Here is a 22,273-nt window from a genome sequence, read left to right as displayed (position 1 = left end):
ACTTTAAAGGATACTTCAGATCGTAAGGTTGACACGGCTTTAAAGTCAATTTTTGTAGCAGCAGGTGCAGCTCAGAGACCTACGATCATCTGTGCTTGGGGTAACAAGGCCATGGGAGCATGGGCTAGCTGTATTGTACAGGCTATTGAGGAGTAAAAATAAGAATTTACTCACCGGTAATTCTATTTCTCGTAGTCCGTAGTGGATGCTGGGGACTCCGTAAGGACCATGGGGAATAGACGGGCTCCGCAGGAGACTGGGCACTCTATAAGAAAGATTTGGTACTATCTGGTGTGCACTGGCTCCTCCCTCTATGCCCCTCCTCCAGACCTCAGTTAGGATACTGTGCCCGGAAGAGCTGACACAATAAGGAAGGATTTTGAATCCCGGGTAAGACTCATACCAGCCACACCAATCACACCGTATAACTCGTGATATTATACCCAGTTAACAGTATGAAATATAACTGAGCCTCTCAACAGATGGCTCAACAATAACCCTTTAGTTAGGCAATAACTATATACAAGTATTGCAGACAATCCGCACTTGGGATGGGCGCCCAGCATCCACTACGGACTACGAGAAATAGAATTAACGGTGAGTAAATTCTTATTTTCTCTGACGTCCTAGTGGATGCTGGGGACTCCGTAAGGACCATGGGGATTATACCAAAGCTCCCAAACGGGCGGGAGAGTGCGGATGACTCTGCAGCACCGAATGAGAGAACTCAAGGTCCTCCTCAGCCAGGGTATCAAATTTGCAGAATTTAGCAAACGTGTTTGCCCCTGACCAAGTTGCAGCTCGGCAAAGTTGTAAAGCCGAGACCCCTCGGGCAGCCGCCCAAGATGAACCCACCTTCCTCGTGGAATGGGCTTTCACTGATTTAGGATGCGGCAATCCAGCCGCAGAATGCGCCAGCTGAATTGTGCTACAAATCCAGCGAGCAATAGTCTGCTTAGAAGCAGGAGCACCTATTTTGTTGGGTGCATACAGGATAAAAAGCGAGTCAGTTTTCCTGACTCCAGCCGTCCTGGAAACATAAATTTTCAAGGCCCTGACTACGTCCAGTAACTTGGAATCCTCCAAGTCCCTAGTAGCCGCAGGCACCACAATCGGTTAATTCAGGTGAAAAGCTGATACCACCTTAGGGAGAAACTGGGGACGAGTTCTCAATTCTGCCCTATCCATATGGAAAATCAGATAAGGGCTTTTACATGACAAAGCCGCCAATTCTGACACACGCCTGGCCGAAGCCAAAGCCAATAACATGACCACTTTCCACGTGAGATATTTCAGATCCACAGTTTTAAGTGGTTCAAACCAATGTGATTTTAGGAAACACCACATTGAGATCCCAAGGTGCCACAGGAGGCACAAAAGGGGGCTGAATATGAAGCACTCCCTTTACAAAAGTCTGAACTTCAGGCAGTGAAGCCAGTTCTTTCTGGAAGAAAATCGACAGAGCCGAAATCTGGACCTTAATGGAACCCAATTTTAGGCCCATAGTGACTCCCGACTGTAGGAAGTGCAGAAAACGACCCAGCTGAAATTCCTCTGTAGGGGCCTTCCTGGCCTCACACCACGCAACATATTTTCGCCAAATGCGGTGATAATGGTTTGCGGTTACTTCTTTCCTGGCTTTTATCAGCGTAGGAATGACTTCCTCCGGAATGCCCTTTTCCTTTAGGATCCGGAATTCAACCGCCATGCCGTCAAACGCAGCCGCGGTAAGTCTTGGAACAGACAGGGCCCCTGCTGTAGCAGATCCTGTCTGAGCGGTAGAGGCCATGGGTCCTCTGATAACATTTCTTGAAGTTCCGGGTACCAAGCTCTTCTTGGCCAATCCGGAACCACGAGTATCGTTCTTACTCCTCGCCTTCTTATTATTCTCAGTACCTTTGGTATGAGAGGCAGAGGAGGGAACACATAAACCGACTGGTACACCCACGGTGTCACTAGAGCGTCCACAGCTATCGCCTGAGGGTCCCTTGACCTGGCGCAATATCTCTTTAGCTTTTTGTTGAGGCGGGACGCCATCATGTCCACCTGTGGCCTTTCCCAACGGTTTACCAACAGTAGGAAGACTTCTGGATGAAGTCCCCACTCTCCCGGGTGTAGGTCGTGTCTGCTGAGGAAGTCTGCTTCCCAGTTGTCCACTCCCGGAATGAACACTGCTGACAGTGCTAGTACGTGATTTTCCGCCCATCGGGGAATCCTTGTGGCTTCTGCCATCGCCACCCTGCTTCTTGTGCCGCCCTGTCGGTTTACATGGGCGACTGCCGTGATGTTGTCTGATTGGATCAGAACCGGCTGGTTTTGAAGCAGGGGCCTTGCCTGACTTAGGGCATTGTAAATGGCCCTCAGTTCCAGAATGTTTATGTGTAGGGACGACTCCTGACTTGACCAAAGTCCCTGGAAATTTCTTCCCTGTGTGACTGCGCCCCAGCCTCAAAGGCTGGCATCCGTGGTCACCAGGACCCAGTCCTGTATGCCGAATCTGCGGCCCTCTAGAAGATGAGCACTCTGCAGCCACCACAGTAGAGACACCCTGGTCCTTGGAGACAGGGTTATCAGTTGATGCATCTGAAGATGCGATCCTGACCACTTGTCCAAGAGGTCCCACTGGAAGGTCCTTGCATGGAACCTGCCGAATGGAATTGCTTCGTATGAAGCGACCATTTTTTCCCAGGACTCGTTTGCAGTGATGCACCGATACCCGTTTTGGTTTTAGGAGGTCTCTGACTAGAGATGACAGCTCCTTGGCTTTCTCCTGCAGGAGAAAGACTTTTTTCTGTTCTGTGTCCAGAATCATCCCCAGGAACAGTAAGCGTGTGGAAGGAACCAGTTGTGACTTTGGAATCTTTAGAATCCAGCCATGCTGTTGTAGCACTTCCCGAGATAGTGCTACTCCGACCAGTAACTGCTCCCTGGACCTCGCCTTTATTAGGAGATCGTCCAAGTACGGGATAATTAAAACTCCCTTTTTTCGAAGGAGTATCATCATTTCTGCCATTACCTTGGTAAACACCCTCGGTGCCGTGGACAGTCCAAACGGTAGTGTCTGGAATTGGTAATGGCAATCCTGTACCACAAATCTGAGGTACTCCTGGTGAGGAAGGTAAATTGGGACATGCAGGTAAGCATCCTTGATGTCCAGGGTTACCATGTAATCCCCCTCGTCCAGGCTTGCAATAACCGCCCTGAGCGATTCCATCTTGAACTTGAATCTTTTTATGTATGTGTTCAAGGATTTCAAATTTAAAATGGGTCTCACCGAACCGTCCGGTTTCGGTACCACAAACAGTGTGGAATAGTAACCCCGTCCTTGTTGAAGTAGGGGTACCTTGACTATCACCTGCTGGGAATACAGCTTGTGAATTGCCTCTAGTACAGCCTCCCTGCCCGAGGGAGTTGTCGGTAAGGCCGATTTGAGGAAACGGCGGGGGGGAGGCGCCTCGAATTCCAGCTTGTACCCCTGAGATACTACTTGAAGGATCCAGGGATCCACCCGTGAGCGAACCCACTGATCGCTGAAATTTTTGAGGCGGCCCCCCACCGTACCTGGCTCCGCCTGTGAAGCCCCACCGTCATGCGGCGGATTTGGAAGAAGCGGGGGAGGACTTTTGTTCCTGGGAACCTGCTGCGTGGTGCAGCTTTTTTCCCCTTCCTCTGCCTCTAGACAGAAAGGATCCGCCTTTTCCCCGCCTGTTTTTCTGGGGTCGAAAGGACTGTAACTGATAATACGGCGCTTTCTTAGGCTGTGAGGGGACATGGGGCAAAAATGCTGACTTCCCAGCTGTTGCTGTGGAAACAAGGTCTGAGAGACCATCCCCGAATAACTCCTCACCCTTATAAGGCAAAACTTCCATGTGCCTTTTTGAATCTGCATCCCCTGTCCACTGCCGAGTCCATAAGCCTCTTCTAGCAGAAATGGACAATGCACTTATTCTAGATGCCAGCCGGCAGATCTCCCTCTGTGCATCTCTCATGTACAAGACAGGGAATCTGACCAAGCAGCAGCAGCACTGCACATCCACGCTGAAGCAATAGCTGGTCTCAATATAACACCAGTGTGTGTATATATAGACTTTAGGATAGCCTCCTGCTTTCTATCAGCAGGATCCTTTAGGGCGGCCGTATCCGGAGACGGTAGTGCCACCTTTTTAGACAAACGTGTGAGCGCTTTATCCACCCTAGGGGGAGTTTCCCAACGTGACCTATCCTCTGGCGAGAAAGGGAACGCCATTAGTAATTTTTTTGAAATCACCAATTTTTTATCGGGAAAAGCCCACGCTTCTTCACACACTTCATTTAATTCTTCAGATGGGGGAAAAACTATTGGTAGTTTTTTCTCCCCAAACATAATACCCTTTTTTGAGGTACCTGGGTTTATATCAGAAATGTGTAATACCTCTTTCATTGCCTCAATCATGCAACGAATGGCCCTAGTGGACATTAAATTTGACTCATCGTCGTCGACACTGGTATCAGTATCCGTGTCGACATCTGTGTCTGCCATCTGAGGTAGTGGGCGTTTTAGAGCCCCTGATGGCCTTTGAATTGCCTGGGCAGGCACGAGCTGAGAAGCCGGCTGTCCCGCATTTGGCATGTCGTCAAATTTTTTATGTAAGGAGTCGACACTTGCACGTAATTCCTTCCATAAGTCCATCCACTCAGGTGTCTGCCCCGCAGGGGGTGACATCACATTTATAGGCATCTGCTCCGCCTCCACATAAGTCTCCTCATCAAACATGTCGACACAGCCGTACCGACACCGCACACACACAGGGAATGCTCTTAAAGGAGACAGGACCCCACAAAAGCCCTTTGGGGAGACAGAGAGAGAGTATGCCAGCACACACCAGAGCGCTATATAATGCAGGGACTAACTGAATTATGTCCCCTATAGCTGCTATAATATTTACTGCGCCTCAATTTAGTGCCCCCCCTCTCTTTTTTACCCTTTTCTGTAGTGTAGACTGCAGGGGAGAGTCAGGGAGCTTCCTTCCAGCGGAACTGTGAGGGAGAAATGGCGCCAGTGTGCTGAGGGAGATGGCTCCGCCCCTTTTTCGGCGGACTTTTCTCCCGCTTTTTTCTGTATTCTGGCAGGGGTAATTACCACATATATAGCCTCTGGGGCTATATATTGTGGTTATTTTGCCAGCCAAGGTGATTTTATTGCTGCTCAGGGCGCCGCCCCCCCCCCCCCCCCCCCAGCGCCCTGCACCCTCAGTGACCGGAGTGTGAAGTGTGTATGAGGAGCAATGGCGCACAGCTGCAGTGCTGTGCGCTACCTTGGTGAAGACTGAAGTCTTCTGCCGCCGATTTTCCGGACCATCTTCTTGCTTCTGGCTCTGTAAGGGGGACGGCGGCGCGGCTCCGGGAACGAACACCAAGGACGGGTCCTGCGGTCGATCCCTCTGGAGCTAATGGTGTCCAGTAGCCAAAGAAGCCCAAGCTAGCTGCAAGCAGGTAGGTTCGCTTCTTCTCCCCTTAGTCCCTCGTTGCAGTGAGCCTGTTGCCAGCAGGTCTCACTGTAAAATAAAAAACCTAACATATACTTTCTTTCTAGGAGCTCAGGAGAGCACCTAGTGTGCTTCCAGCTCGGCCGGGCACAGAAATTCAACTGAGGTCTGGAGGAGGGGCATAGAGGGAGGGGCCAGTGCACACCAGATAGTACCAAATCTTTCTTATAGAGTGCCCAGTCTCCTGCGGAGCCCGTCTATTCCCCATGGTCCTTACGGAGTCCCCAGCATCCACTAGGACGTCAGAGAAATAGCTTGGAAGAAATTACCCAACTGGCGGAATACATTCGAGAATCTGCTGCATACTTGTGTCAAGCCTCAAGGATATAAGCAGGATAGCATCGCGAATCTCCGCATCGGCTAGACGGATTTTATGGCTCAGAGAATGGCAAGGAGACTCAGACACCAAGAAGGTGGTGGAATCCATCCCCTTTGGGGGTGAAATGCTTTTCGGTCCAGAGTTGGACAAGTGGATTTCAAAGGCTATAGCAGGGAAGTCCACCTTCCTACCTACTCCTTATACGAGAACCACTCCACAGGTTAGGAGGTTATTCGGGACCAATGTTTAATTCATTTAGATCGCAGTCCTTACGAGACCGAGGAAGAGGTTTCGGTACGCAAGCACGTGGAGGCAGAGGTAGAGGCCGCTCACAGGTGACGACCAGAAAGCAGGATAAACCTGCTGACAAGACCGTTGGCATGACGGTCTCCCAGCTCACCAGGGATCCCTTTTGGTGGGCGCGCGTCTGGAAGGTTTTAGGGACATTTGGGCCCAAACCTCAACAGAAATTTGGATAAACAACATAATCTCTCAGGGGTACAAAATGGATTTTCAACAGAGACCTCACAGTCAGTTTTTTACAACGGGATTGCCTTGGTGCCCTCGGAAAGCAAACGCACTACTGACAGCGATTAAAAAAATTGTTACAGTCAGAGGTCATTATTCCAGTTCCCGCCTCTCAAAGGGGAACGGGTTTCTATTCCAATCTTTTTGTCGTCCCAAAGCCAGACGGGATGGTCAGGCCAATACTCAATTTAAAAGCTTTAAACCAATTTCTAAGGGTCTACAAATTCAAGATGGAATCAATCCAGTCGGTCATTGCAGGTTTGGAACAAGGCGAGTTCATGGTGTCCACGGACATAAAGGATGCATACCTGCATTTCCCAATTTGGACTCCTCACTAGGCTTACTTAAGGTTTGCTCTGGTGAAGGATCATTACCAATTCAGGGCCCTACCATTTGGTCTATCATCAGCCCCAAGAATCTTTACGAAGATCATGGCAATAATGGTTGCAGGATTCAAACTGTTGGGGGTCACGATAATACCTTATCTAGATGATCTACTGATCAAGGCCTCCTCTCAAGAACAGCTGATAAAGGATGCTCGAGCATCTCACCAATTTCTCATTCAACATGGGTGGATTGTGAACTTCCAGAAATCCCACCTCATGCCAACTCATCGGATTCAATTACTCGGTCTCATCTTGGACACGGTACAATTGAAAGTATTCCTACCAGAGAACAAGATCCAGGACATACAGAAGTTAGTGGCTCAGGTACTAAGGACACAGACGGTTTCTCTACACCTCTTTGTGCAACTTCTCGGGGAAAATGGTGGCGTCGTTCGAAGCACTCCAGTACGGCAGACTTCATTCCCAGCCATTCCAGATGAACCTCATTGCTCAGGGAGCAGGTTCGCACTGGCTTCTACATCGAAGAATACGACTTCCACCACGGATACGAGCCTCCTTGATTTGGTGGACATTGCACAAAAATCTCACAGTAGGCAAGAGAGTCTGCATTTGGGATTGGAGGATCCGGACAACGGACGTCAGTCTCAGAGGTTGGGGTGCCATCCTAGAGGAACGTCAGTTTCAGGGAAGATGGACGCTACAGGAGAGCATCCTACCCATAAACATTCTAGAACTGAGAGCAGTTTACAATGCACTTCTCTTAGCAGAAGACCTAGTCAGGGGTCAACACTTAAAGATACAGTAGGACAATGTCACAACAACGGCTTACATAAACCGTCAAGGAGGAACAAAAAGCAGGATGGCGTTAAAAGAAGCCACAAAGATCTTGTTGTGGGCAGAAAGGCGAAACATCATCCTCTTGGCAGTGTTCATTCCAGGTGTGGAGAACTGGGAAGCATATTATCTCAGTCGACAGGACATGCATCCAGGAGAGTGGTGCCTCCATCCACGGATTTTCAACATGGTGGTGAGGAGATGTGGTCTACCTCAAGTGAACCTAATGGCATCTCGGCAAAACCATCAGCTGCCCAGATCTGTGCCCCGGACAAGAGAGAGAAGAAGGGAAAGGGTTCGAAATGCCCTAAAGTGGTGCACACAATATTTTATTAAAATATAACTTTTATTGTAATATATGGTAAAACCAGCGAATATTAAAAGGAAAAGTAAAGTAGTGTGAATAAGAAAGAAATCGTGAATAAAATTGAAAGAGCTGCGCACTAGATGTCACCCAAATGACTCCTATATTATTCATAAGGTTTCAGGATAATGAGGAGTGTATCAGGAGTATATAATTCCTATATAGCTGTAGTTAATATTTACACTACGTTTCTGCTAGCTGTAAAGGAACTCCTTAAATAAATGTCTCAAATTTTCTAATCCCTCCCAGGATTTATGATATGAAACCGTTAGGGAAACAGGACTCCAGTTTTCATAGTGTATGCTATAATATAATAATGGGAATAATAAGAATTTACTCACCGGTAATTCTATTTCTCGTAGTCCGTAGTGGATGCTGGGAACTCCTTAAGGACCATGGGGAATAGACGGGCTCCGCAGGAGACTGGGCACTCTAACAGAAAGATTAGGTACTATCTGGTGCGCACTGGCTCCTCCCTCTATGCCCCTCCTCCAGTCCTCAGTTAGGGAAACTGTGCCCGGAAGAGCTGACACAACAAGGAAAGGATTTGGAATCCAGGGTAAGACTCATACCAGCCACACCAATCACACTGTACAACTTGTGATAACCATACCCAGTTAACAGTATGAACAACAACTGAGCCTCATTTAACGGATGGCTCATAACAATAACCCTTTAGTTAAGCAATAACTATATACACGTATTGCAGAGAGTCCGCACTTGGGACGGGCGCCCAGCATCCACTACGGACTACGAGAAATAGAATTACTGGTGAGTAAATTCTTATTTTCTCCGACGTCCTAGTGGATGCTGGGAACTCCGTAAGGACCATGGGGATTATACCAAAGCTCCCAAACAGGCGGGAGAGTGCGGATGACTCTGCAGCACCGCATGAGCAAACTCAAGGTCCTCCTCAGCCAGGGTATCAAACTTGTAGAACTTAGCCAACGTGTTTTGAACCCGACCAAGTAGCAGCTCGGCAAAGCTGTGAAGCAAAGTCCCCTCGGGCAGCCGCCCAAGAAGAGCCCACCTTCCTTGTGGAATGGGCTTTTACTGATTTTGGATGCGGCAATCCAGCCGCAGAGTGAGCCAGCTGAATCGTGCTACAGATCCAGCGAGCAATAGTCTGCTTCGAAGCAGGAGCGCCAACCTTGTTGGCTGCATACAGAATAAACAGCGAGTCAGAATTTCTGACTCCCGCTGTTTTGGAAACACAAATTTTCAAAGCCCGGACTACGTCCAGCAACTTGGAATCCTCCAAGTCCCTTGTAGCCGCAGGCACCACAATAGGTTGGTTCAAATGAAACGATGATACCACCTTAGGGAGAAATTGGGGACGAGTCCTCAATTCTGCCCTTTCCATATGTAAGATCAGATAGGGGCTTTTACATGACAAAGCCGCCAATTCTGACACGCCTAGCCGAAGCTAAGACCAAAAGCATGACCACTTTCCACGTGAGATACTTTAGTTCCACGGTCTTAAGTGGCTCAAACCAGTGGGATTTCAGGAATCCAACAAAACATTAAGATCCCAAGGTGCCACTGGTGGCACAAAAGGAGGCTGAATATGCAGCACCCCCGTAACAACGTCTGAACTTCAGGCAGAGAAGCCAGTTCTTTTTGAGAGAAAATGGATAGGGCCGAAATATTGACCTTTATGGATCCTAATTTTAGGCCCATAGTCACTCCTGACTGTAGGAAGTGCAGGAATCGACCCCGCTGGAATTCCTCTGTAGGGCCTTCCCGGCCTCACACCAAGCAACCTATTTTCGCCATATACCGTGAAAAAGTCTTGCTGTCACGTCTTTCCTAGCCTTTATCAGCGTAGGAACAACTGCATCCGGAATGCCCTTTTCCGATAGGATCCGGCGTTAAACCGCCATGCCGTCAAATGCAGCCGCGGTAAGTCTTGGAACAGACAGGGCCCCTGTTGCAACATGTCCTGTCTGAGAGGCAGAGGCCATGGGTCCTCTGAGAGCATTTCTTGCAGTTCCAGGTACAGAGTCCTTCTTGGCCAATCCGGAGCAAAGAATATTGTTCTCACTCCTCCTTTTATTACAATTCTCAGCCCTTGGGTATGAGAGGAAGAGGAGGGAATACATAGACCGACTGGAACACCCACGGTGTTACTAGTGCGACCACAGCTATCGCCTGAGGGTCCCTTGACCCGGCGTAAAACCTTTTTTAGCTTTTTATTGAGGTGGGACGCCATCTAGTCCACCTGAGGCAGTTCCCATCAATTTGCAAACTGCGTGAAGACTTCCTGATGAAGTCCCCACTCTCCCGGGTGGAGGTCGTGCCTGTTGAGGAAGTCTGCTTCCCAGTTGTCCACTCCCGGAATGAACACTGCTGACAGTGCGCTTACTTGATTCTCCGCCCAGCGAAGAATTCTGGTGGCTTCTACCCTCGCCACCCTGCTCCTTGTGCCGCCTTGGCGGTTTACATGAGCCCCTGCGGTCTGACTGGATCAGAACCGGTTGGTCGCGAAGCAGGATCTCCGCTTGACTTAGGGCGTTGTATATGGCCCTTAGTTCCAGGATATTGATGTGAAGGCAAGTCTGTTGACTTGACCACAGACCTTGGTAATTTCTTCCCTGTGTAACTGCCCCCAACCCTCGGAGGCTTGCATCCGTGGTCACCAGGACCCAGTCCTGAATGCCGAATCTGCGGCCCTCGAGAAGGTGAGCACTCTGCAGCCACCACAGGAGAGACACCCTGGCCCTGGGGGATAGGGTGATTAACCGATGCATCTGAAGATGTGATCCGGACCACTAGTCCAGTAAGTCCCATTGGAAGGTCCTCGCATGGAACCTGCCTAAGGGGATGGCCTCGTATGATGCCACCATCCTTCCCAGGACTCGAGTGCAGTGATGCACTGACACCTGTTTTGGTTTTAATAGATTCCTGACCAGTGTCATGAGCTCCTGAGCTCTTTCAATCGGGAGATAAACCCTTTTCTGGTCTGTGTCTAGGATCATGCCTAGGAGAGGCAGATGAGCTGTAGGAACCAACTGCGACTTTGGAATATATAGAATCCAGCCGTGTTGCCGTTACACTTCCAGAGAAAGTGATACGCTGTTCAGCAACTGCTCTCTTGATCTCGCTTTTATGAGGAGATCGTCCAAGTACGTGATAATAGTGACACCTTGCTTCCGCAGGAGCACCATCATATCCGTCATTACCTTGGTGAATATTCTCGGGGCCGTGGAGAGACCAAACGGCAACGTCTGAAATTGGTAATGACAATCCCGTACCGCAATTCTGAGGTACACCTAATGAGGTGGATAAATGGGGACATGAAGGTATGCGCATCCCTTATGTCCCGATTCACGATAAAGTCTCCCCCTTTTCAGGCTTGCAATGACCGCTCTTAGCGATTCCATCTTGAACTTGAACCTTCTCAGGTATATGTTCAGGGATTGTAAATCAATATGGGTCTGACCGAACCGTCTGGTTTCGGGATTACAACATGGTCGAATAATAACACCCTCTTGTTGAAGGAGGGAACCCTTGACCACCACCTGTTAAAGATACAATTGTGAATTGCAGCCAACACTGGCTCCCTCTCTTGGGGGGAAGCCCGCAGGGCCGTCGGTGAGGGGGCATCTTCACACAGTCCAGCTTGTATCCCTGAGACACAATATCTATTGCCCAGGGATCTAACAGGGAGTGAACCCACTTGTGGCTGAACTTACGAAGGCGTGTCCCCACAGGGCCTAGCTCCGCCTGTGGAGCCCCAGCGACATGCGGTGGATTTTTGTAAAGGCCGGGGCGGACTTCTGTTCCTGGGAACTAGCTGTGTTGTGCAGCTTCTTTCCTCTGCCCCCGGCTCTGACAAGAAAGGACGCACCTCAGACTTTGTTTCTTTATTCGAAAAGCTGCATTTAATAATGGCGTGCTTTCCTAGGCTGTGCAGGAATATAAGGCAAACTAGCAGAATTACCAGCTATAGCTGTGGAGACCAGGCCCGAGAACCCTTCTCCACACAATCCTCAGCCTTCCATATGCCTCTTAAGTCGGCATGATCTGTCCAATGCATATTCTACAGGACACGTCAAGCAGAAATCGACATAGCTTTGACTCTAGGACCCAGTATACTCATGTCTCTTTGGGCATGCTTTATAATTATATATCTATCACTTAAAACAGCATCTTTAATATATTTATATCTATATGTACTAGGGTCTCAATCTCTGCTGATAAGGTACCTGTCCACGCTGCCACAGCGCTATAAAACCATGCCGACACAATCGCCGGTCTGGGTAGTATACTAGAATGTGCACACTATCTGCAGGATCCCTGAGAATAGCTAGTGCTACCGTCTGTGCAAACAGGACACCCTAGGGGAAGATTCTCAACACATCCTGGCCCTAGTGGGGAAAGGATACAGCCTGAGAATTCTCTTGTGGGAAGTTGCCGTCTCTTGTCTGGAGATTCCCGCTCTTTTTCCTCATGAGAGGAGGGAAATTTACCTCAGCATTCTTCCCCTTAACATGTGTACTGTCGTGTCAGGGACAGATGAGTCATCAGTGATATGCAAATCATCTTTTATTCCAATAATCATATATTGAATATCTTTTAGCCCTCTTGGCTGTAACTTTGCATTATCGTAGTCGACAGTGGAGTTAAACTCCGTGTCGATACCAGTGTTTGTAATTTTGGATAGTGAGCATTGAGAGACTCTGAAGGTCTCTGTGACATAGGGACAGACAAGGGTAGATTTCCTTTCTGTTCCCTAACCTTTTGTGCAATAAATTCACCTTAGCACTTACACATATCCAAACAGGTGTTGGCGTTGTCGACGGAGACACCCTTCCACACACATATCCGCTCTATCACCTCCTTAGAGGAGCCTTTTACCTCAGACATGTCGACACACGCATACCGACACACCACACACACAGGGGATGCTCTATTTGAAGACAGTTCCCCCACAAGGCCCTTTGGAGAGACAGAGAGAGAGTATGCCAGCACACACCCCAGCGCTATAAAACCCCGGGATTACACTACAACTCAGTGTTTACCCAGTAGCTGCTGTATATACAAGTTTTGCGCCTAAATGTATGTGCCCCCCCCCCCCTCTCTTTTCACCCTTTGTGTACCAGGATACTGCAGGGGAGAGCCTGGGGAGCTTCCTTCCAGCGGAGCTGTGAAGAAAAAATGGCGCCGGTGTGCTGAGGAAGAAGGCCCCCGCCCCCTCAGCGGCGGGCTTCTGTCCCGCGTTTTATGTACTTTAATGGCGGGGTTTTTTACACATATACAGTCCGGAGACTGTATTATGTGTATTTTTGCCAAAAGGTATTTATAATTGCTGCCCAGGGCGCCCCCCCCCCCCCCCCAGCGCCCTGCACCCTACAGTGACCGGAGTGTGTGGTGTGCTGTGGGAGCAATGGCGCACAGCTGCAGTGCTGTGCGCTACCTTAATGAAGACAGGAGTCTTCAGCCGCCGATTTTGTCGTTCTCTTCTGTCTTCTGGCTCTGCAAGGGGGACGGCGGCGCGGCTCCGGGAACGGACGATCGAGGTCAGGCCCTGTGTTCGAACCCTCTGGAGCTAATGGTGTCCAGTAGCCTAAGAAGCACAAGCTAGCTGCAAGCAGGTAGGTTTGCTTCTCTCCCCTCAGTCCCACGTAGCAGTGAGTCTGTTGCCAGCAGATCTCACTGAAAATAAAAAACCTAACAAATATTTTCTTTTCTAGCAAGCTCAGGAGAGCCCACTAGGTGCATCCAGCTCTGGCCGGGCACAGATTCTAACTGAGGTCTGGAGGAGGGGCATAGAGGGAGGAGCCAGTGCACACCAGATAGTACCTAATCTTTCTTTTAGAGTGCCCAGTCTCCTGCGGAGCCAGTCTATTCCCCATGGTCCTTACGGTGTTCCCAGGATCCACTAGGACGTCAGAGAAACTCTAATGATTTGCTGTGTATAGTAGTAACAGTAATTATACTTAATAGAATGATCACCCAATGCTGTGTGCTATACTTTCAATGTATCACAAGAATGGTAACAGAACTCTGGTTAAGCTTCAAATATGTCTGTCTCAAAAGCATCTGAGTGCCCTCCTGAACTCCATAAATGATGTTACATCCATTAGAAGAGAACCATAAACATAATGATACAAATGTATCACCTAAGAGAGAAACAGCAGCTGTCAGTTCACAGATTAAACTCTGGCAGCCTTAGATCTTTTAGCTGTTTATAAGTAACTAGGTGCTTCATCGCGCCCTACGGGCGCTCTTCACACCGTCGCAAGGGGCTACGCCCCCTTAACCCTTGCATGCTTATCTGGGGTTCAATATTTGTATTATATGGAGTATTACCTGCATTCCTTTGTAAGTGGTTAAATATTGCACAACGAAAGGGAGTGCGATGGTGAAGGAGGCGCAGCCCCTTGCGACGGCGTGAACAGCACCTGCAGGGCATGAAGTACAGAATGTAGTGGGTGCGGGGGGGGAGGATGCGGGGGGGGGCCTGGATGGGGAAGGGTTGGGAAGTGCTGCAGGTGGGGGAGGGGCAGAGGAGTGGGGCTGCAGATGGGGAAGGGGTCCGGAGGCACTGCAGGTGGAGGAGGGGCAGGGGTGCCACGGGTGGGGGAGGGGCAGGTGCGAGGATGTTGCGGATGGGTTAAGGGTTCCGGAGGTGCTGTGGGATGGGAAGGGGCGGGGGGTGCCGGGGGTGGGGTAGGGGTCCGGAGGTGCCGCGGATGGGGGAGGGGCAGGTGCGGGTGGTGCAGCGGATAGGGAAGGGGGTCCGGAGGTGCTGCAGGTGGTGGAGGGGCAGGTGTGGGGGTGCCATGGGTGGGTGTGTAGGGGGAGCAACCACCCCCTCTGGATTTACCCCTAGCTGAAAGGCCAAAATCTCATTAAAAAAAACACAAACAACAACTGGGATTTGCATAAGGGGGCGTGGCCACGCCCCCAAACCCACAGCAGGTACCGCAATGAGATGAGACAGGGGGGCCCTAAGTGCCCTGGGCCCCCCGGACTCATAATCCGCCCCTGGGGGCATGCCAGCAGCTCAGAGCACTGGGCATGCTCCCTCACTGACGAAAATGGGGGCGTGGCTCACGTTAACAGGTCCTCCACGAAGCCACGCCCCCTTTTCGTTGGCCACGCCCATTTTTAGCCGCAAATGTGTCCCTCCTGCCTGAAGAAAGCTGGTAGGTATGCACCCCTGTCTGCCTGAAGAAAGCTGGGAGGTATGCACCCCTGTGTGCATGAAGAAAGCTGGGAGGTATGCACCCCTGCCTGTGCCATGCCCATACCATCTGCTTCTGCTCCTAGTCTCTTATAGATTTGCCCAGATCTGTCACTCATTTGACTAACTCCGCCCAGTGTTGTGACTCCGCCCAGCGTTAGCAAATGAGTCACAAAGTCACAGATCTGGGCTATTATATAGGAGATGACCTTGTCTTGGTTTTGTTGTAACAAATTATAGGGCTTGTTTACAGCTAAAATCGCTGCTGACAATAAGTAATCAGTAGTCCCTTGTCACAATGTTATTCTCTTAACACTGTCTCTCAGAATCACTATGCAGCTATATTATTAGATCCATATGAGATCATTCAGGTTTTAATCCCTCTTTAGTATAACAGGAGATAATGAGGGCTCACTCTGATCTTATCTGAATGTGTACTAATTCACAATCTATGCACTGTTCATTCCTTTATTTGGATGACCCAAAAAAGTGCAATAGTAATTAAGACTTTATCAATATAGTCTGATACCTTAATGCATCAAGCACCCAAAGTTACACAGTTTTTTAAATATTTATTTATATTTATGAACCATGTCACTGATGTCCTAACGTGTATTCAGTCCTTTATTTAGCATTTTTCAGTATATACACGTGTACATCGGATGTCTGATGATGTTCAAATCAGAACTGAGTACTACAGCCTTAAAGAGCACTTTTCACATATCATTCGCTACACACAGTATGTTTCAAATGCACAATGGAGTCTAACATTAGTTTCTAGTTAAACTGTTTCCTATCCATATCCCCGCAGCTTACATGGGGTAAGACACTCTTCACTTAATTATAAAACAATCCTTCCTGATCTAACATAGTAAATATATGTCCGGTGACTATCTAAAGTGCGCAGCTAGCCTGATGCACGCTTCGCTGTTCGTTTCATCTCTCTTGCAGATTTATTTTGCCTGTGGTAGCACCCCCCGAACGGTTAGGAATAACAAATGTGTTTTGGATAATTTAAATTGGGGTCATTCTCTCAATAGGAAATAACCTGTGCGACCAGTATTACAGTCCCCGGACAAGAGATACAGCAGCAGAAGGAGTGGACGCTTTAACACTTCCTTGGTGTTACAGGAAGGTTTACATCTTCCCGCCTTTCCCACTCATACCCAGGGTTCTGAAAAAGATGAAAGAGAACGAGTGTGGGCGACTCTAAATCGCACCAGATTGGCCCTGCAGGAGTTGGTACTCAGACCTGCGAGGGTTACTAGCGGATGGTTACCTCAGAGAGAGGACCTGCTATCTCAGGGACCATTCCATCACCCAGACCTGAACAGGCTGCGTTTAACGGCGTGGCTATTGAAACCCGGATCTTAAGAAGCAGAGGGATACCAAGAACGGCCATTCCTACGATGATTGCCGCTAGGAAGCCGGTCACAGCCATGCACTATTACAGAATTTGGAAGAGGTACATGGACTGGTGTCAAGAACGTGGGTGGAATTCTGTGAACTTTCACTTATCCAGACTTCTACTTTTCCTTCAGGCCGGTCTAGAGGTAGGACTGTGGCTGGGCTCTCTGAAGGTTCAAATTTCGTCTCTTTCCATTCTATTTCAACAGCGGTTAGCATCCTTGCCAGAGGTTCAAACCTTTTTACAGGGGGTTCTGAGGATACAACCCCCTTTTCGTCCGCCCACTGCGCCATGGGATTTGAATTTGGTATTGGAATTTTTGAGATCACCAACTTTTGAGCAGTTCGCAAGGACAGACCTCAAATATCTCTCTTGGAAGGTCACGTTATTGCTTGCTTTGGCTTCGGCCAGGCGGGTTTCTGAGTTGGGAGCCTTATCGTGTAAGAGTCCCTTTTTCATGAGGATCGGCAGAACTCCGTACAAGAGCAGATTTCCTTCCTAAGGTTGTTTCGGGGTTTCACGTAAACCAGCCAATTGTGGTCCCATCTTTCCAGGGTCTCGCAGATGGGGATGTGTCCTTGGATGTTGTCCGAGCTTTGCGGGTGTACGCACAAGTTACGTCATCCTTCAGAAAGTTGGACCATTTCTTTGTTCTTTATGATGGGCCAAAAAAGGGTTGGCCAGCATCTAAGCAGTCTGTCTCGATGGATTAGACTTGCTATTCGGCAAGTTTATATAACCTGTGGCAAACAGGTTTCGGTTCAGACTGATGCTCATACCACCCGATTAGTGGGTGTCTCATGGGCGGCTGCCAGAGGTGCTTCCACTACTCAACTTTGCAGAGCAGCGACGTGGTCCTCACTCAGCCCACACGTTTGCGAATTTTGATACCTTTGCGTCCGGAGACGTTTAGTTTTGCAGGCCACCGACAGCATTCCCTCCCCGGGGGGTAACTTTGGGACGTCCCCTACTGGATAGGACTCCAGTGTCCCCTTGTGGATGAAAGAGAAAAGAAGATTTTGGTATTTACTGATCAATCCATTTCTCTGAATCCTCTAGGGGACACTGGACGCCTGCCTTGTTGCTGTCAACCTGCTGTGTTCAAAGTTCTTGTTCAAACAGTTCGTGCTAACAGCGTTAGGTTTTCTGTTCAGAGTTTCTTGGATGCTGATTGATATGTTGTACGGTTCGGTTCCTCGCCATGGGTTATAGTATCATGTCCTATTCTCTCAGTCAAATTTTCAAAACTGAGGGAGGAGGAATGTGAAGGGGGAGGAGCCGGCTATGCAGACAATGCTAAATTTTAGATTGTGCCACACCTCCGGTTGCAAGCTTCACACCCCTTAGTGTATAGGACTCCAGTGTCCCCTAGAGGATTCAGAGAAATGGATTTATCGGTAAGTACCAAAATCCTCTTTTCAGCTTCGCGGCTCCAACTTGTGGATGACTCTCGAACTGTCCCAGACAGCACAAGCGTTGTCAGGAACAGCAGTCATAAACAGTAAGAGAAACCCCAAGTAAATCTGAAAGACTTTCTTGGAAGCTTGTGTTGTCACAGAATAAGCGTCTATGCCGCTGCAGAAAAGCTGTATGAGCAGTAAGTTACATCTAAAACAATGAGTACACTCTACTCCTATATTTAAAGCTAATAATTTGGTATAACAAACTGAGACAACTTATTCTAAAGTACTGTATCTTTGCTTTTTTACTTAACTGTTAAAACGTAATCATTTTTAGTAAATTTTTATTAATTTTCTAAGATGTTTAAGATAAATTAGGTGCAAGTTCCTCAGATAGCCAGGCCTGTGTTCACATCCAGAAGACAAAAACTGTAGTTGACCCCAAACTTTTGATAAATTAACCCCATAATACACTGTTTTAGTTATGTGAAAGACCATGCCATGTGCTTCAGGTTTTCTTGGGATGGGATTTACATGTGCAACTGCATGCTTTTAAGACATGTAGGATTACAACACTGTCCTTCTATATAAACTAAAAAGTTGGGACTCAGAGAAACCTAGCTGGGCAGCTCTATTGTATACAAAGAAAGCTAGCACAGCACCACAAGCATGGGAGATATCTTCTGCAAAATAGTTCATGCAACTCACTATGAAATGTTCGCAGGTGTATACTGAGTCCATTGGCCTGGCTAAAACCTTTCCCACACTCTCGACAGACGTATGGCTTGTCTCCTGTGTGAGTTCTCACATGCCTGGTCAACTCAATGGATTGTGCAAAGACAGCGTCGCAGTACTGGCACACGTACATTTTACCTGGAATGAAAGATCAAAGTCACTTTTACAACATAAAATGATTTGCTCCTTGAACCTACAGGAAGTGAGTACTACAATTTAGTAAAGCAAGACCTGTGCTGCTCTTCCAGAAAGGGTAAAGAACAGATGCTTCTGGTCAGGTCAGCATGAAGCAAGTAGGTGCATATATGTTTTTTAGGTGGTGTCTTTTGCATCTGCTACATGGCAGTACAAGAACACATCAGATGCAGCCAATGCACTCATTTGAAGTGGTATATGGGTCTGTTCTGCATATGTGCATAACTGCAATTCTTCTGTGCTTTTTTATTTTATTACATTAATTTACAGCCACTTGGCTACTAACTCTGCATCAGCCATAATGTTTACTTTCTAGAAACAACTGTGTCAATTGGAAGTAGGCTTGTGAAAATAAGCAAACAATTGAGAGCCAGAACTATAAAAAAAAAAGTAATCAAATGTTAAATAAGGTCAGCACAATACCTTCAGAATGCTTCTTTTTGGTGTGGTAGGAAAGTGCGGCTGCCTGGGTAAAGGTCATGTGACAGTGCTTGCACATGAACGGACGTTCTCCAGTGTGCAGACGCTGATGATTTTTCAGTGTGGAGTTTGCAGCAAACTTTGCACCACATTCTTCACAGGAGAATGGCTTCTCATCAAAATGCTCTGTCCGCTTATGATACTGAAGACCTGAGTGACAAAATTCAAGAAACGTTTACTACAAAATCATCACTTGCACAAATTTCAAGAAAAAAAAAAAATACTATGAGTGTGATAAGAATTTACTCACCGGTAATTCTATTTCTCGTAGTCCGTAGTGGATGCTGGGAACTCCGTAAGGACCATGGGGAATAGACAGGCTCCGCAGGAGACTGGGCACTCTAAAAGAAAGATTAGGTACTATCTGATGTGCACTGGCTCCTCCCTCTATGCCCCTCCTCCAGACCTCAGTTAGGGAAACTGTGCCCGGAAGAGCTGACATTACAAGGAAAGGATTTGGAATCCAGGGTAAGACTCATACCAGCCACACCGTACAACTTGTGATAACCATACCCAGTTAACAGTATGAACAACAACTGAGCCTCATTCAACGGATGGCTCATAACAATAACCCTTTAGTTAAGCAATAACTATATACATGTATTGCAGAGAGTCCGCACTTGGGATGGGTGCCCAGCATCCACTACGGACTACGAGAAATAGAATTACCGGTGAGTAAATTCTTATTTTCTCTGACGTCCTAGTGGATGCTGGGAACTCCGTAAGGACCATGGGGATTATACCAAAGCTCCCAAACGGGCGGGAGAGTGCGGATGACTCTGCAGCACCAAATGAGCAAACTCAAGGTCCTCCTCAGCCAGGGTATCAAACTTGTAGAACTTAGCAAATGTGTTTGAACCCGACCAAGTAGCAGCTCGGCAAAGCTGTAAAGCCGAGACCCCTCGGGCAGCCGCCCAAGAAGAGCCCACCTTCCTTGTGGAATGGGCTTTCACGGATTTTGGATGCGGCAGTCCAGCCGCAGAATGCGCCAGCTGAATCGTGCTACAGATCCAGCGAGCAATAGTTTGCTTTGAAGCAGGAGCACCCAGCTTGTTGGGTGCATGCAGGATAAATAGTGAGTCAGTTTTCCTGACTCCAGCCGTCCTGGCTACATAGATCTTCAAAGCGCTGACTACATCAAGTAACTTGGAGTCCTCCAAGTCCCGAGTAGCCGCAGGCACCACAATAGGCTGGTTCAAATGAAACGCTGATACCACCTTTGGGAGAAATTGGGGACGAGTCCTCAATTCTGCCCTGTCCATATGGAAGATCAGATATGGGCTTTTACATGAAAAAGCCGCCAATTCCGACACACGCCTTGCTGAAGCTAAAGCCAACAGCATGACCACCTTCCACGTGAGATACTTTAGCTCCACGGTCTTAAGTGGCTCAAACCAGTGGGATTTCAGGAAATCCAACACAACGTTAAGATCCCAAGGTGCCACTGGAGGCACAAAAGGGGGCTGAATATGCAGCACTCCCTTAAACGTCTGAACCTCAGGCAGTGAAGCCAGTTCTTTTTGAAAGAAAATAGATAGGGCCGAAATCTGAACCTTTATGGACCCCAATTTTAGGCCCATAGTCACCCCTGACTGTAGGAAGTGCAGAAATCGACCCAGCTGGAATTCCTCTGTTGGGGCCTTCCTGGCCTCACACCAAGCAACATATTTTCACCATATACGGTGATAATGCTTTGCTGTCACATCCTTCCTATCTTTTATCAGCGTAGGAATCACCTCATCTGGAATGCCCTTTTCCGTTAGGATCCGGCGTTCAACCGCCATGCCGTCAAACGCAGCCGCGGTAAGTCTTGGAACAGACAGGGCCCCTGCTGCTACAGGTCTTGTCTGAGAGGCAGAGGCCATGGGTCCTCTGAGATCATTTCTTGCAGTTCTGGGTACCAAGTTCTTCTTGGCCAATCCGGAACGATGAGTATAATTCTTACTCCTCTCTTTCTTACTATCCTCAGTACCTTGGGTATGAGAGGAAGAGGAGGAAACACATAAACCGACTGGTACACCCACGGTGTCACAAGTGCGTCCACAGCTATCGCCTGAGGGTCCCTTGACCCGGCGCAATATCTTTTTAGCTTTTTGTTGAGGCGGGACGCCATCATGTCCACCTGTGGCATTTCCCAACGATTTGTAATCTGTGTGAAGACTTCTTGATGAAGTCCCCACTCTCCCGGGTGGAGGTTGTGTCTGCTGAGGAAGTCTGCTTCCCAGTTGTCCACTCCCGGAATGAACACTGCTGACAGTGCTAGCACGTGATTCTCCGCCCATCGAAGAATCCTTGTGGCTTCTGCCATTGCCATCCTGCTTCTTGTGCCGCCCTGGCGGTTTACATGGGCGACCGCCATGATGTTGTCTGACTGAATCAGCACTGGTTGGTTTTGAAGCAGGGGCTCTGCTTGACTCAAGGCGTTGTAAATGGCCCTTAGTTCCAGTATATTTATGTGTAGTTAAGTCTCCAGACTTGACCACTGCCCTTGGAAGTTTCTTCCCTGAGTGACTGCCCCCCATCCTCGGAGGCTTGCATCCGTGGTCACCAGGACCCAGTCCTGTATGCCGAACCTGCGGCCCTCGAGAAGATGAGCACTCTGCAGCCACCACAGCAGACACCCCCTGGCCCTCGGGGACAGGGTGATCAGCCGATGCATCTGAAGATGCGATCCGGACCACTTGTCCAACAGATTCCACTGAAAGATCCTTGCATGGAACCTGCCGAAGGGAATTGCTTCGTATGAAGCCACCATCTTTCCCAAGACTCGCGTGCAGTGATGCACAGACACATGTTTTGGTTTCAGGAGGTCCCTGACCAGAGATGACAATTCCTGGGCCTTCTCCACCGGGAGAAACACCTTCTTCTGTTCTGTGTCCAGAATCATGCCCAGGAAAAGCAGACGCGTCGTAGGAATCAGCTGCAACTTTGGGATATTCAGAATCC

General features: G+C 48.6%; 1 protein-coding gene across 2 annotated transcripts in view; it reads right to left on the bottom strand.

Annotated features, from left to right (window-relative positions):
• ZBTB40 (zinc finger and BTB domain containing 40) overlaps positions 1–22,273 on the bottom strand; it is a 368,246-nt gene that overhangs the window by 40,628 nt on the left and 305,345 nt on the right. For both annotated transcript variants that reach the window (XM_063942961.1, XM_063942962.1), the window contains 2 exons: positions 19,271–19,477; positions 18,626–18,790 (listed from right to left, as the gene is read on the bottom strand). In XM_063942961.1, the coding sequence (XP_063799031.1) occupies positions 18,626–18,790; positions 19,271–19,477 (372 nt within the window). The remainder of the gene's footprint in view (positions 1–18,625; positions 18,791–19,270; positions 19,478–22,273) is intronic.

This window comes from Pseudophryne corroboree, chromosome 10 (genome assembly GCF_028390025.1).
Source record: "Pseudophryne corroboree isolate aPseCor3 chromosome 10, aPseCor3.hap2, whole genome shotgun sequence".
NCBI classification, from domain to species: Eukaryota; Metazoa; Chordata; class Amphibia; order Anura; family Myobatrachidae; genus Pseudophryne; species Pseudophryne corroboree.
This window is presented reverse-complemented; position numbering and strand designations above follow the sequence as displayed.